General features: G+C 35.9%; 1 protein-coding gene across 6 annotated transcripts in view; it reads left to right on the plus strand.

Moving 5' to 3' along the window:
* Positions 1-14736, plus strand: part of FER (FER tyrosine kinase) — a 483097-nt gene that overhangs the window by 100112 nt on the left and 368249 nt on the right. For 5 of the 6 annotated variants that reach the window (XR_009354080.1, XM_059175617.1, XM_059175616.1 and 2 more), the window contains one exon: positions 12127-12310. Coding sequence is in view for 4 of the 6 variants with exons in the window: in XM_059175617.1 (XP_059031600.1) it covers positions 12127-12310 (184 nt within the window). In the remaining 2 variants the exon portion in view is untranslated. Of the gene's footprint in view, positions 1-12126; positions 12311-14736 lie in introns of those variants that run through there. The other variant, XM_059175621.1, reaches the window with a different exon arrangement.

The raw sequence follows: 14736 nt of genomic DNA on the forward strand, positions 1-14736 counted from the left end.
ACATCAACAATAATACAATAATAGTAGGGGACTTTAACACTCCCCTCACTGAAATGGACAGGTCATCCAAGCAAAAGATCAGCAAGGAAATAAAGGCCTTAAACGACACACTGGACCAGATGGACATCACAGATATATTCAGAGCATTTCATCCCAAAGCAACAGAATACACATTCTTCTCTAGTGCACATGGAACATTCTCCAGAATAGATCACATCCTCGGTCCTAAATCAGGACTCAACCGGTATCAAAAGATTGGGATCATTCCCTGCATATTTTCAGACCACAATGCTCTAAAGCTAGAACTCAACCACAAAAGGAAGTTTGGAAAGAACCCAAATACATGGAGACTAAACAGTATCCTTCTAAAGAATGAATGGGTCAACCGGGAAATTAAAGAAGAATTGAAAAAAATCATGGAAACAAATGATAATGAAAATACAACGGTTCAAAATCTGTGGGACACAACAAAGGCAGTCCTGAGAGGAAAATATATAGCGGTACAAGCCTTTCTCAAGAAACAAGAAAGGTCTCAGGTACACAACCTAACCCTATACCTAAAGGAGCTGGAGAAAGAACAAGAAAGAAACCCTAAGCCCAGCAGGAGAAGAGAAATCATAAAGATCAGAGCAGAAATCAATGAAATAGAAACCAAAAAAAACAATAGAACAAATCAACGAAACTAGGAGCTGGTTCTTTGAAAGAATTAATAAAATTGATAAACCCCTGGCCCGACTTATCAAAAAGAAAAGAGAAAGGACCCAAATAAATAAAATCATGAATGAAAGAGGAGAGATCACAACTAACACCAAAGAAATACAAACTATTATAAGAACATACTATGAGCAACTCTATGGCAATAAATTTGACAATCTGGAAGAAATGGATGCATTCCTAGAAACATATAAACTACCACAACTGAACCATGAAGAAATAGAAAGCCTGAACAGACCCATAACCAGTAAGGAGATTGAAACAGTCATTAAAAATCTCCAAACAAACAAAAGCCCAGGGCCAGACGGCTTCCCGGGGGAATTCTATCAAACATTTAAAGAAGAACTAATTCCTATTCTCCTGAAACTGTTCCAAAAAATAGAAATGGAAGGAAAACTTCCAAACTCATTTTATGAGGCCAGCATCACCTTGATCCCAAAACCAGATAAGGATCCCACTAAAAAAGAGAGCTATAGACCGATATCCTTGATGAACACAGATGCGAAAATACTCAACAAAATACTAGCCAATAGGATTCAACAGTACATTAAAAAGATTATTCACCACGACCAAGTGGGATTTATTCCAGGGCTGCAAGGTTGGTTCAACATCCGCAAATCAGTCAATGTGATACAACACATCAATAAAAGAAAGAACAAGAACCATATGATACTCTCAATAGATGCTGAAAAAGCATTTGACAAAGTACAACATCCCTTCCTGATCAAAACTCTTCAAAGTGTAGGGATAGAGGGCACATACCTCAATATCATCAAAGCCATCTATGAAAAACCCACCGCAAATATCATTCTCAATGGAGAAAAACTGAAAGCTTTTCCGCTAAGGTCAGGAACACGGCAGGGATGTCCATTATCACCACTGCTATTCAACATCGTACTAGAGGTCCTAGCCTCAGCAATCAGACAACAAAAGGAAATTAAAGGCATCCAAATCGGCAAAAAAGTCAAATTATCACTCTTCGCAGATGATATGATACTATATGTGGAAAACCCAAAAGACTCCACTCCAAAACTGCTAGAACTTATACAGGAATTCAGTAAAGTGTCAGGATATAAAATCAATGCACAGAAATCAGTTGCATTTCTCTACACCAACAGCAAGACAGAAGAAAGAGATATTAAGGAGTCAATCCCATTTACAATTGCATCCAAAACCATAAGATACCTAGGAATAAACCTAACCAAAGAGACACAGAATCTATACTCAGAAAACTATAAAGTACTCATGAAAGAAATTGAGGAAGACACAAAGAAATGGAAAAATGTTCCATGCTCCTGGATTGGAAGAATAAATATTGTGAAAATGTCTATGCTACCTAAAGCAATCTACACATTTAATGCAATTCCTATCAAAGTACCATCCATCTTTTTCAAAGAAATGGAACAAATAATGCTAAAATTTATATGGAACCAGAAAAGACCTCGAATAGCCAAAGGGATATTGAAAAAGAAAGCCAACGTTGGTGGCATCACAATTCCGGACTTCAAGCTCTATTACAAAGCTGTCATCATCAAGACAGCATGGTACTGGCACAAAAACAGACACATAGATCAATGGAACAGAATAGAGAGCCCAGAAATAGACCCTCAAATCTATGGTCAACTAATCTTCGACAAAGCAGGAAAGAATGTCCAATGGAAAAAAGACAGCCTCTTCAATAAATGGTGCTGGGAAAATTGGACAGCCACATGCAGAAAAATGAAATTGGACCACTTCCTTACACCACACACAAAAATAGACTCAAAATGGATGAAGGACCTCAATGTACGAAAGGAATCCATCAAAATCCTTGAGGAGAACACGGGCAGCAACCTCTTCGACCTCTGCCGCAGCAACATCTTCCTAGGAACAACGCAAAAGGCAAGGGAAGCAAGGGAAAAAATGAACTACTGGGATTTCATCAAGATCAAAAGCTTTTGCACAGCAAAGGAAACAGTTAACAAAATCAAAAGACAACTGACAGAATGGGAGAAGATATTTGCAAACGACATATCAGATAAAGGACTAGTGTCCAGAATCTATAAAGAACTGAGCAAACTCAACACCCAAAGAACAAATAATCCAATCAAGAAATGGGCAGAGGACATGAACAGACATTTCTGCAAAGAAGACATCCAGATGGCGAACAGACACATGAAAAAGTGCTCCATATCACTCGGCATCAGGGAAATACAAATCAAAACCACAATGAGATATCACTTCACACCAGTCAGAATGGCTAAAATCAACAAGTCAGGAAATGACAGATGCTGGCGAGGATGCGGAGAAAGGGGAACCCTCCTACACTGTTGGTGGGAATGCAAGCTGGTGCAGCCACTCTGGAAAACAGCATGGAGGTTCCTCAAAATGTTGAAAATAGAACTGCCCTATGACCCAGCAATTGCACTATTGGGTATTTACCCTAAAGATACAAATGTAGTGATCCAAAGGGGCACATGCACCCGAATGTTTATAGCAGCAATGTCCACAATAGCCAAACTATGGAAAGAACCTAGATGTCCATCAACAGATGAATGGATCAAGAAGATGTGGTATATATACACAATGGAATACTATGCAGCCATCAAAAGAAATGAAATCTTGCCATTTGCAACAACATGGATGGAACTAGAGCGTATCATGCTTAGCGAAATAAGTCAAGCAGAGAAAGACAACTATCATATGATCTCCCTGATATGACGAAGTGGTGATGCAACATGGAGGCTTAAGTGGGTAGAAGAAGAATAAATGAAACAAGATGGGATTGGGAGGGAGACAAACCATAAGTGACTCTTAATCTCACAAAACAAACTGAGGGTTGCCGGGGGGAGGGGGTTTGGGAGAAGGGGTTGGGATTATGGACATTGGGGAGGGCATGTGATTTGGTGAGTGCTGTGAAGTATGTAAACCTGGTGATTCACAGACCTTTACCCCTGGGGATAAAAATATATGTTTATAAAAAATAAAAAAATAAAAAAGAAAAAAAAAAAAAGAACATAAGATGAGGACCAAGATTTGGATTTTGTGAAGTGTAGATAATTGGTGACTTTGAAAAGAGCAGTTTCAATATTGTAGTAAAGGGAAAAGCCAAAATGGGATGGGTTTAAGAAAGAATGAGAGAAATGAAACTGGAGATCACTGGTACAGACAAACCATTTCAGTAGTTTTGCAGTAAAGGTCCCCTCAATGGATGGAGATAAGAAATAAGCAAATGTATATACATACATGCACACAAGTATATCTGTTCCTAATTTCTGTCTGTTTATACTAAAACTGAAGAGTTTATATTGATACTTCTGGTTCTAGTCCAATGCCATGTGTTCATTCTGTATTTTCCTATTCATATATTTGCAACTTCTTTCTCTGACAGTGGGAAATCTGGCTTCTGTTAGTTACAGTCTATTTACTTACTTGCTCAATCCTAAAATAACAGAAAATAATTTCGGAATACTGACTCATACCTCTGAAAAAAGAAACTACAGTTCATAATTTCTTTAGAGCTCTTTTGTCTTTAGTTTTTCATTGTAATCAAATATTGTTTCCAATGTTACTTAGATTAATTCTTTTCTTCCCCACTCTTTTCAGTGTGATTATGTTATTCACTAGAAGTGTAGGTTGGTTCACTTGTTTTGTTGTATCCCATTTTAAATTGTTTTTTTCCTCTCATTGATTTTATCTGTTTCATTAATGGTTAAAAATTAATGGTTCCAAAAGTCAGAATTGCATAAAACTATATACTTAGAGAACTCTATCTTCTTTAATTATTTCTTTCTTTTTTACACAAAAACTGTCATACTATGATACTCCTCTTCATTTTGCTTTTCTATTTAATATTTTATCCTAAAAATCATAATCCTTCAGTTTGTAGCTTTATTTCTCATTCTTTTTAACTTTTGCATAACACTTCATTGTAAGTTCATTCAAGTACTTTCTGTATATTGACATACAGGTTTTTCTAATTTTTCCAGTTATATACATTTACTAGCATGAATAACCTGTGTGGGTTTTTTTTTTTTTTTTAATCATTAGAGGAATATCTTAAATGTAAATTCCTAGAAGTGTATGATTGCAGGTGTAAAAGATAAATGTTGTGTGTAGTTTATAGCATTTATAAAGATTGTACCAATCTGGGGCACCTGGGTGGTTCAGTGGGTTGGGCCTCTGCCTTAGGCTTGGGTCATGATACCAGGGTCTTGAGATCGAGCCCCGCATCGGGCTCTCTGCTCAGCGTGGAGCCTGCTTCCTCCTCTCTCTCTGCCTGCCTCTCTGCCTACTTGTCATCGCTCTCTGTCAAATAAATAAAATAAAATCTTATAAAAAAAAAAAAAGATTGTACCAATCTGCATTCCCATTAGAAATTTATAAGTGTATCTGGATCTCCACACATTTGCCAAAACAGAGTGCTGATTTGCTTGGTGAAAAATAACATCTCTTAATTTTACTTGGCATTTCTTTTATTACGAGTGAGGGAGTAAGGTTGACTATTTTTATATGTTTAAAGTCCATTTTAAAGTATTTTTTTTGGTGTGTGGATTGTCTTTTGCCCTTTTTTCTTTCAAGTTTTTGATCTTTTTTTTTCCCCTTAAATTTTTAGTGTACTATAGTGAATATACCTGTATCTGTTATTCATGGTAAATACATTTTCTACTAGTTTGTTGTCATTTGACTTGGTTTAATGTGTTTTCCTCCACTGACGAATGATGATACTCTAGCTACTGATATCACTATGAGAAATAAACTGTCCTTTGTCTGTCCCAGGAGGCTTGTGTCTTCTGCCCACCTCCATGAAGTTGAGGCAGGCTAAATTGTTAGCTTGCACGTAGAGTAAAATCTTATAACCTTCATGCTCTTGATAAAGACTGTTGTGTCCTTTTATTTTTTAAAAAATATTTTAAAAACACATTATTTATTTAACAGAGAGATATATCTCACACGGAGGCAGAGCAGCAGGCAGAGGGAGAGGGAGAAGCAGGCTCCCCACTGAACAGTGAGCCCGACTTCGGCTCATTCCCAGGATGATCTGAGCTGAAGGCACATGCTTAACCGACTGAGCCACGCAGGCGCCCCTTATTTACCTATTTTGATTTTCATGGTTTTTTTTTCCTGCAGATTTGTGTCCTTTCCTGCTTCTTTTTTACTTCATAGTTTCCAAAGGGTCTTTATTTTAACCATTTCTCCTCCTGGAGTATTACCTTTCTAAGACTGTTTCCCTTGCCTTTCACATGTACTTTTAGTTCCCTTTCTTGCAGTCAGTGCTGTGATCTGCCATTATGCTTTTCTAGTATTTTTCACATGTGGAATGAACTTTCTTCTTCTGATAATGTTTTATGATCAGTCTTTAAGTACACTGCTAGCTTTTCTCTTTTTCTTTTTCTTCTTCCCTTTTTTTTTTTTTCCCCTGGGAGGGTGAGAGATCTTTTGCAGAGATTTGGTGTTTGTTTTTCTACTCGTAGACAATTTAAAATTTGGACATTCTCTGCCTGTTTTGCTAAGGATGTGGGCTTATTTATTTTTCTTTTTGTTTTTTATTAAATTTTCAGGTGCTATGTTAGAAATTTAGAATTATGCTATTGCTTCATTACATCTATCCAGAACCCTCTCCTTCACAGCTTTGTTAGATTATGGAATATAGATTTGCACATGACATATCATTCAATTTGCAGGTTATTAAAAGGTTGTTGTCAGTTGAATCTAGCAGTCACTATATGCAAGGAAATATATAGCACAGTTAAGAGAGCCTACTCTGTAAAGGTATTTTGCTCAATTTTTAAATAAAATACCACTAGGGACGCCTGGGTGACTTAGTTGGTCATGCGTCTGCCTTTGGCACAGGTCATAATCCCAGGGTCCTGGGATGGAGTCCAGTGTTGGGCTCCTTGCTCAGCAGGGAGCCTGCTTCTCCCTCTGCTTACTGCTCTCCCTGCTTGTGCTCTCTTTCTCTGGCAAATAAATAAATAAAATCTTAAAAAAAATACTGTTTTAGGGGCACCTGGGTGGCTCAGTAGGTTAAGCCACTGTCTTCAGCTCAGGTCGCGATCTCAGGGTGCTGGGATCGAGTCCCGCATCGGGCTCTCTGCTCAGCGGGGAGCCTGCTTCCCTCTGTCTCTTTCTGCCTGCCTCTTCATCTACTTGTGATTTCTCTCTGTCAAATAAATAAATAAATAAATAAAATCTTAAAAAAAAAGAAAAAACTGTTTTAGTTCCTTGAACATTTTAGAGCCCATAACACATCCAGCAAATAATTCTTGATTGATGTATCAGTTTTTTCATGTGCCATGAAATTTATTAAAAATAGCACGGTGTGGATATACCTGTTGTACTTTTTAATGCTTTATAGGAGCATATGATCAAAAGGTTTTTTTCAGCTCTCCAAATTCTGTGTCTTCCTTAGCCTTTGCTGTTGCATATTGATAGTTTTTGGCCATTTAGTGTCCATTCACAACCCAGTGAATTGATAAGGGCAGATAATTTAACTCCCAGGATTGGAAATCAGAAGCTAAAATTTAGGTTATGAGACTTGCTTGAGTTGCACAGCTAATCAAAGGAGAAGCTGAGAAAAAAATCCTGACTTCTTAAGTCTGCTTTTTGTCTGAATAGTGTCGAGTAAATGGGTAGCTCATTCATTGTTCCTTTATGTCATACTTGAATTTTAAATTTGATGTGAAAAACCATGTGTAGATATTTGGCCCAAGTAACTCATACATTAGGATGAATTCTTGTTATTTTCTTCTTGCTCAGAGTAATAAGTAGAAATCGTATAGTTGAGGAGGAATTTTTGAAAGGTAGGAAAAATGTAAGATGGTGGTCAGTTACCCAAATGAAAGTAAAGTCATCTTGCAGGCATTCTACTTTGTGAAAATAATCACTTCTCGTTTATTATCAGGGGCTTTCCACCATAATATTTAACAAATGATAAATACTTCCGAAATTTATAATAAAAAATACTTGACTTTCTAGGCTAGCTTAATGAGTAGTCTTGCCTGTCTCTTGTAAATGTCAAACTTACATAATTGAGTTTTGCTAGCTTCATAATATTGTTTATGGCATGACATGTTGTATATACACTCTGTTATTACAAACATTAAACAGATTTGTCAGCAAGTGGTGGCAAAAGACTTATAATTCAATCTCTTTGTGAACTTCATTATGTGGAGGAGGAAAAATGGGACGTTTTCCTCCCTGTTAATTGACACATAGACAACTTCATGCCCTGCTTCGATGCCTCTCATCATTAAAAAAAAGTCATATGGCAACAGAGGTATAATTCTGTGTCTGTCAATAAAAATTTACTTGGCTCTGCATACTTCACATTAATTTTAAGCTCAAATGTAGTTATTTAAAAGTTAGGAAAGGTTAATAGTGATGTGAAAGATTCTGTACCAAGAAGCTATGTGGTGGGGCGCCTGGGTGGCTCAGTGGGTTAAAGCCTCTGCCTTCAGCTTAGGTCATGATCTCAGGGTCCTGGGATCAAGCCCTGCATTGGGCTCTCTGCTGGGTGGGGAGACTGCTTCCAACCCCCCCCCCCCCCCCGCCTCTCTGCCTACTTGTGATCTCTGTCAAATAAATAAATAAATAAAATCTTAAAAAAAAAAAAAAGAGAAGCTATGTTGCAATAATCGTGTTAATTTTTTGCAACGTATTTAAGAAGTGAATGGAATGAAAAGAAATTTTTTTTTGTAACTGGTTTTCACAGAGTACTACTATTTCTTGAATTATATAGTTTTTATGGGACCTAAATAATTATTTTAAAACAAATCAGGAAAAAAATATAAATGAATTCCTTTCCAAATGATGGCAGGTGGACATGTTTCTGAAACTTTTTGTTGATTTCTACAGGGGAAGGAAAGTGGGAGGTAGATATAGATAGGTTGATCAGTCATGTGCATGCACAAGTACATCTTATAACCAAATACATACATGTATGTGGGCTATAGAGTACAAAAGCAAAAAACCAAAAACCCACTAAGACATATATCTAAATTCAGTTTTAAACCCAAAGCTCTTTTTAAAAGCTTTATTAGTAGTAGTATTTTAATGTAATGAATTCAGACTTGGATATTTTCGAAGGCATTTAATTTTCTGTAAATTCTGTTAATGACCACTGATAAGCTGTTGATAATTCAGTTTGGTTGTTACAGCCTTTTTCAGGTGGTTTGTCATAAAGTAAAAAAAGTGAGAAATTCTTAACTTTTCTAATGTTAATTTAGATTACAAAATCTTAGCTGAGTGTTGCCTATTTAGTGCATCATCACCACCTAGAAAGACAGATGGGTAGTGTAGTTTAAAAAATCTGCAAATAGGAGGACAGATAGATGGTTAAAATGTCTACATGAAAATGTTTGTGTGGAGAGCTTGACTCGTGAAGTTACACTAAAAAATCCAAGTACTTAATTAAGAATAATAGAGTTCATGTAAAAAGGAATAGTTTTTAAAAAGTGACATAAAATATGGAATTAATTGAATTTACTACATAATCATACTTTTTGAATTTATGATAAAAATTAACAAGTTAGAACACAGTACTTAAATACTCTTGATTGAAAAATGCTTGCTTTATTTTCTTCTTATCAATATTTAGACTCTAGAAAATGTCTTTATTACTTGCGATCAATTTGTCTGTGTAATTTATATGACTTTTTGAACTCTTGTCAGATTTTGCCAAATTTTAAGTAAAGTGTCCATAAACTAGCTTAAAAATGATAAATGAAATTAAAAAAAGAACGAAAGAAAGGGCCTTGAAAGGGCTGCTCTGACAGCTTCTATAGTATGTGTTTGTGGACTTTTCTGTCACCTTCAGACATTAATGTAAGTTGGCTCCCAGCTGAAACATTGATTTCCATTTAGTTGGGTATGTGCTTTGGCTCCTGGATATTAGTTTCATTTAGGAGTCTTGTCCTGACTTGTGGAGTTAGGGAGGAAAAGGGGTTGTTATTTTAGAGGGAGATTCTGAGGCTGGTCATAGATGTGTCAGCTATATTGACTCTTGGGATATATATATATATATATATATATATATTTTTTTTTTTTTTTAAGATTTTATTTATTTATTTGACAGACAGAGATCACAAGTAGGCAGAGAGGCAGGCAGAGAGAGAGAAAGAAGAGGAAGCAGGCTCCCTGCAGAGCAGGCAGCCCGATGTGGGGCTCTATCCCAGGACCCTGGGATCATGACCTGAGCTGAAGGCAGAGGCTTTAATCCACTGAGCCACCCAGGCACCCCTCTTGGGATATTTTTTGAAATGTATTTTTGCAAGAAGGATGCCAAGTAGCAATATTTATGGATAAATAAATATAGTAGTCAATGTAAAAAATGATTGTAATGATTGAACATGTAGGGGAATGTGTTCCTGAGAATCTTAAATATCATTCATGATTAGTATTGTTGAAGTGATTTGTAATTGTGACATTAAAAAGATTATCCCTAGTGCCATACAGAATGAGTAAAAATTTCTCTAGGGATTTGTATTAACTGAGGCAAAAAAGTTTATTGGTTTTTCAATGAAGATTTTAAAAAATTAAAAATCAAGTATAATAGAATTTTTTGAAATTACAGGGCATCCTTCATAGTAAGGATAGTAAGGATGTCTTTCATGAGTTTATTTCAATTACATATTTAAAAATGTATATGATTATTGGCTCATGACATAAAATATGTTATCCTATGAGCTGTAGTCAAAAAGTGATAAAAGCCACTTCTGTAGTAGCTCATGTTATTTTTTTCTGATCCCTTCAGATCAGAGCTGAATTAATATATATACTCCCATCCTCCCAGTCTGGCATTAGAGCCCATTTCCAGAGAAGGGTTAGAAAAGATACTCTGGTGATTAAAATATTTTCTCTTTGAGAAGTTCTTTATTTTATAACATAAAATAGGTTGTTTCAGGCAGCGATTTGTAAATAACTTGGGTAATATCCCCATGTGGAGGAACTGGCTAATGGACTATGGCTAGAGAGTTATGCTCTGTAAAATAATTACGTGCAGCTCCCTAGAAGTCCGTGGTGGCTCTAGTACTTAGAACCAGTAGAGTTTGTAGGTAGCAGAGATCTACCAGTGTGCCAGAAAGATTTCCTTTTTTACCAGCTAGATGTGGTTCCATACCTGAGAATTGGAGGGGAGATGACAAAGGCAAGGGAACTGTTCTTACTCTGTTGCCCTGCCCGTGCCTATCTGAGGGTCTGCGGTCTCCTCTCTCCCCCAAAACACTGATTTTTTCTCTGCTTTCGGTCCTGGGCTAGGACATCCTCCAACAGGGAATGCTTTTCCAACTCCTACATATAGGGACTACTCAGATGGGTGCCACACCAAAACAGAGTGCCAGCAGAGGGGAGCCTGTGTCATCAAAAATTCTCAACATAGATCTTTTTTTGGGAGAAGATTCATTTGGAGGATTATGCTTGGAAAGAGGGCAAAAATTAATAAACATTTTGAAAAGTTTATTCCCTAAATCTAAATAATTGACAAGATATATTTGTTCAGTTTGCACCAAAAATTGAAGACATGCTTAAAAATTTTACTTACAGAATCATTTATACTGTCAATCTGTAAATACTTTCTGAACGATTTTACTAAAGTCACCCCAAAAGGTTTTAGTTCATAATATTATCAATATCTCCTGGACTTCTCCCATATCAAGTTTACATTTCCCTGCTTGATTTTCAAGTCTTTGACAACTAAAGTTGCCCTACCTCTATAGACATAATGCCTTCACTTCCTTGAAACTTGCCCTCTTTGAGCTTATTTCTTTGCTTGCCTATGTCATTTCACTTATTCTCAACATATTTTCCCTCAGTATTCCAATTCACCAGATCAGGGGTTCTAGGTTGAGGACTCGGTTTTGCTGGGTACTGAATTCCTAATGTTTTGCACAGTTCTTGTGGTGGTGATCAGTTCATAATATGCATTGAATGTAAGGAAGAAAAGGAGGAATTTTTGTCCATTCTTTTTTATACCTTCCTGGATACACCCCATGTTTGGTTTTTCTACAAAGCCTCCTCTGACTCCCCTTGTCTTTATTGATACCTCAAATACAGACCTAAAAATTAAACATTATATTTATAAACTTTCCTGTTTCCTTGATTATACAGTTTCATTTGCATTGTTGTTCCAATTTGGTGTGAGCTGCTTGAAAATGAGAAGGATCATTTTTCTGTATAATTTTGTAAAAAATTATACATTAATCTACATTCACCAAACATTTACTGTAATATATGCCTCCTTCATAGCAGCCTGTGTGCACAGTACTGGCAAATTAGTAGTACTTTGCATAGAGCTGAAAATATAGTGAATGTTCAATAAAATTTTATTATTATTCTTAAAATGTGTGAAATATAAAATAGTGGTCACTTAGTTTGCATGTGGAGAAGATAAAGCTTTTTTATCTCCTTGTAAACTTTCTTCAATGTTTCTTTCAGGGAAAGAAACCGAAAAGGCCAAGGAACGATATGACAAAGCGACAATGAAACTTCATATGTTGCATAATCAGTATGTATTGGCATTGAAAGGGGCGCAGCTGCATCAGAATCAGTATTATAACACCACACTTCCTTTGCTTCTGGACTCTTTACAAAAGATGCAAGAGGAAATGATAAAAGCACTGTAAGTTACATTTCATACTTGGTATTTTCATTTAATTTAATTAATGTTATTTTCTCTCCTGTGTAAGCTTTTGGATAGAACTTGTCTGTGTTTTGTGAACTTCATTATTGATCCAGGCCAATGGACAGATCTGTTTTACCTTGGTCCTGCTTGATTTTCACTTCTAGTGTCCATTCAGTTTATTATCATCTCCTAAGCCCTCCAGCTAGCCCTAAAAATGGTCCTTCTTTTTGTATATTTTTATTCTACTCCCATTAGCTGGAAATTTAGGTAAAAAAAAAATTCATTATTTCACAAGTGTTAAGAAGTGAGTATCTATATTCAGAGGGTAGTGTTTTAAATATTGAGCGACTGAGTAGTCCAAAGGAAATAATTTTTTTAAGTTTTTAATTTTAATTCTAGTATAGTGAACATACACTGTGATTATTAGTTTCAGGTGTACAATGTAGAGACTCAGCCATTCTATACATTAATCTTTGCCCATTGTGATGAGTGTATTCTTGATCCCCTTTATCTATTTCACCCATCACCTCACCCCCTCACCTCTAGTAACCATGTTTGTTCTCTTAGTTAGGGTCTGTTTCTTGGTTTCTCTGCCTCTCCCTTTTGTCCCCTTTGCTTGTTTTATTTGTTAGTTGTTTCTTAAATTCCACATGAGTGAAATCATAGGGTATTTGTCTTTCTCTGATTGACTTACTTCACTTAGCATTATATTCTAGCTCCATCAAAGAAAATAATTTTTTGAAGATTTATATGCCAGCTTTTATTGTGTGAGATCAAAATCAACATGTTTATTGAAGTTCTAATGTATGCAAAACATGCTGCCTGTGATATGGCTGCAATTTTTGCCTCCAAGGAGCTAATGATATACTTTGGACAGTATGTCAACAGCACACATGTTTAGATATCAATACAATAGGAAAAGATTAACCACTCTGGTAGACTTCATCTGCTTTATTAGCTGGTTTAGGTGATCTCCCATTTTCCCAGTAAAAAGATAAAAAAGTTTTTAGTTCACTTGAGTATGTAAGCTTTTAATGGTATTATAAAATATCTCCTTAAAATATTTAATGTATAAATTTATGTATGTATGCTTTATTTTTTTATTAATTTTTAAAAGATTTATTTTAGAGCTTGCATGAGTAGGTGAGGGGGGATCGGCGGGGTGGGGGGGGGAGAGTCTCAAGTACACTCCCTGCTGAGCCCCACTCCGGGCTCTCTCTCAGGACCCTGCAATCATGATCTGAGCTGAAATCAAGAGTCATATGTTTAACGGACTGAACCACCCAGGCACCCCATAGTTATGTCTACTTTAAATTATGTAGTTTGATTCAGAAATACTTCCTTTCCTACTTTCATTTCATGAGTCATTATTTTTTCAAACTCTTCACATGAATCTTCAGTAATGGCATCTACATCATCCCTAGATGTGTTTTTGAGACACATATTATCTTTAACAATAAATTATTTTAGTTCCAGCATTTAAAATATTCAAGCATGATAATATCACTGAAATTGAATTCCATGTCACATTCACATAATAACATTAGAATTTGTTTTTTTAAATTCCATTTGTCCTAAAGGTGTATGTTAATAATCATCTCCACATCATATTATGGTATTGCTTTATGAGAATTATCTAAATAGGGTCATTTACATTAATATCATTCAGTACTTTCACTTCTGTGGTCAGAACCGCAAGGATGTTTACTAAATCTGTTTTAAATTTCCTCTGCCTTTGCCTTTTCTTTAAAATTTGTCAGGTGATTTCTGTAATCATTTCAAATTCGCATTGCCTGAAGCAGTTTGAATCTTTTTTTTTTTTAAACCCCAAAGAGTATTTGGCTATTGGGAGAACACTGAATAAGAGAGATTTTGAAAGTAATAATTTTTTATGAGTGATGATTTTAGAATAGAAAAGCAAGCTATGTCTTTTATTTATTTGGGAAAAGGCAAGATAAGCCTGTCTGTCCACACTTGTAGAGGCCACTTTTGACCAGTGGTATATTATTACAGCATAGCATTCTTAAGTTGGGATCAGGTCTTTGCTACAGAGTAGTTTTTCTTTTGTATTCATTAGATAAAGCTAATGTGTTTTGTGACATTTTTCATACTGACTAGAGGTCAGGAGAAGAGCTCTTGATGTCATTGAAGGTATATAGAACGAGTTGAACTCTGTAATTAAGTACGCAGGAAAGAGCAGGGGCCCAGGAGCAAGAGAAAACCAAGAGGTCAAATATTTGAGGAAGAAGCAGCCACTGCAGAGAAACATTAAAGAGACAGGAGTTGATCCACAGTTCCATGTAATGGACTTGAGCATTTGTATGACACTCTTTAGAAATAGAAAATGATCAACCTGACCTTACATTTTGGGTATGTCAAATACATGTTGGAAAAGGTAATGCCTTATTCTAGATTATTTGCAG

This window comes from Mustela lutreola, chromosome 5 (assembly GCF_030435805.1).
Source record: "Mustela lutreola isolate mMusLut2 chromosome 5, mMusLut2.pri, whole genome shotgun sequence".
NCBI classification, from domain to species: domain Eukaryota; kingdom Metazoa; phylum Chordata; class Mammalia; order Carnivora; family Mustelidae; genus Mustela; species Mustela lutreola.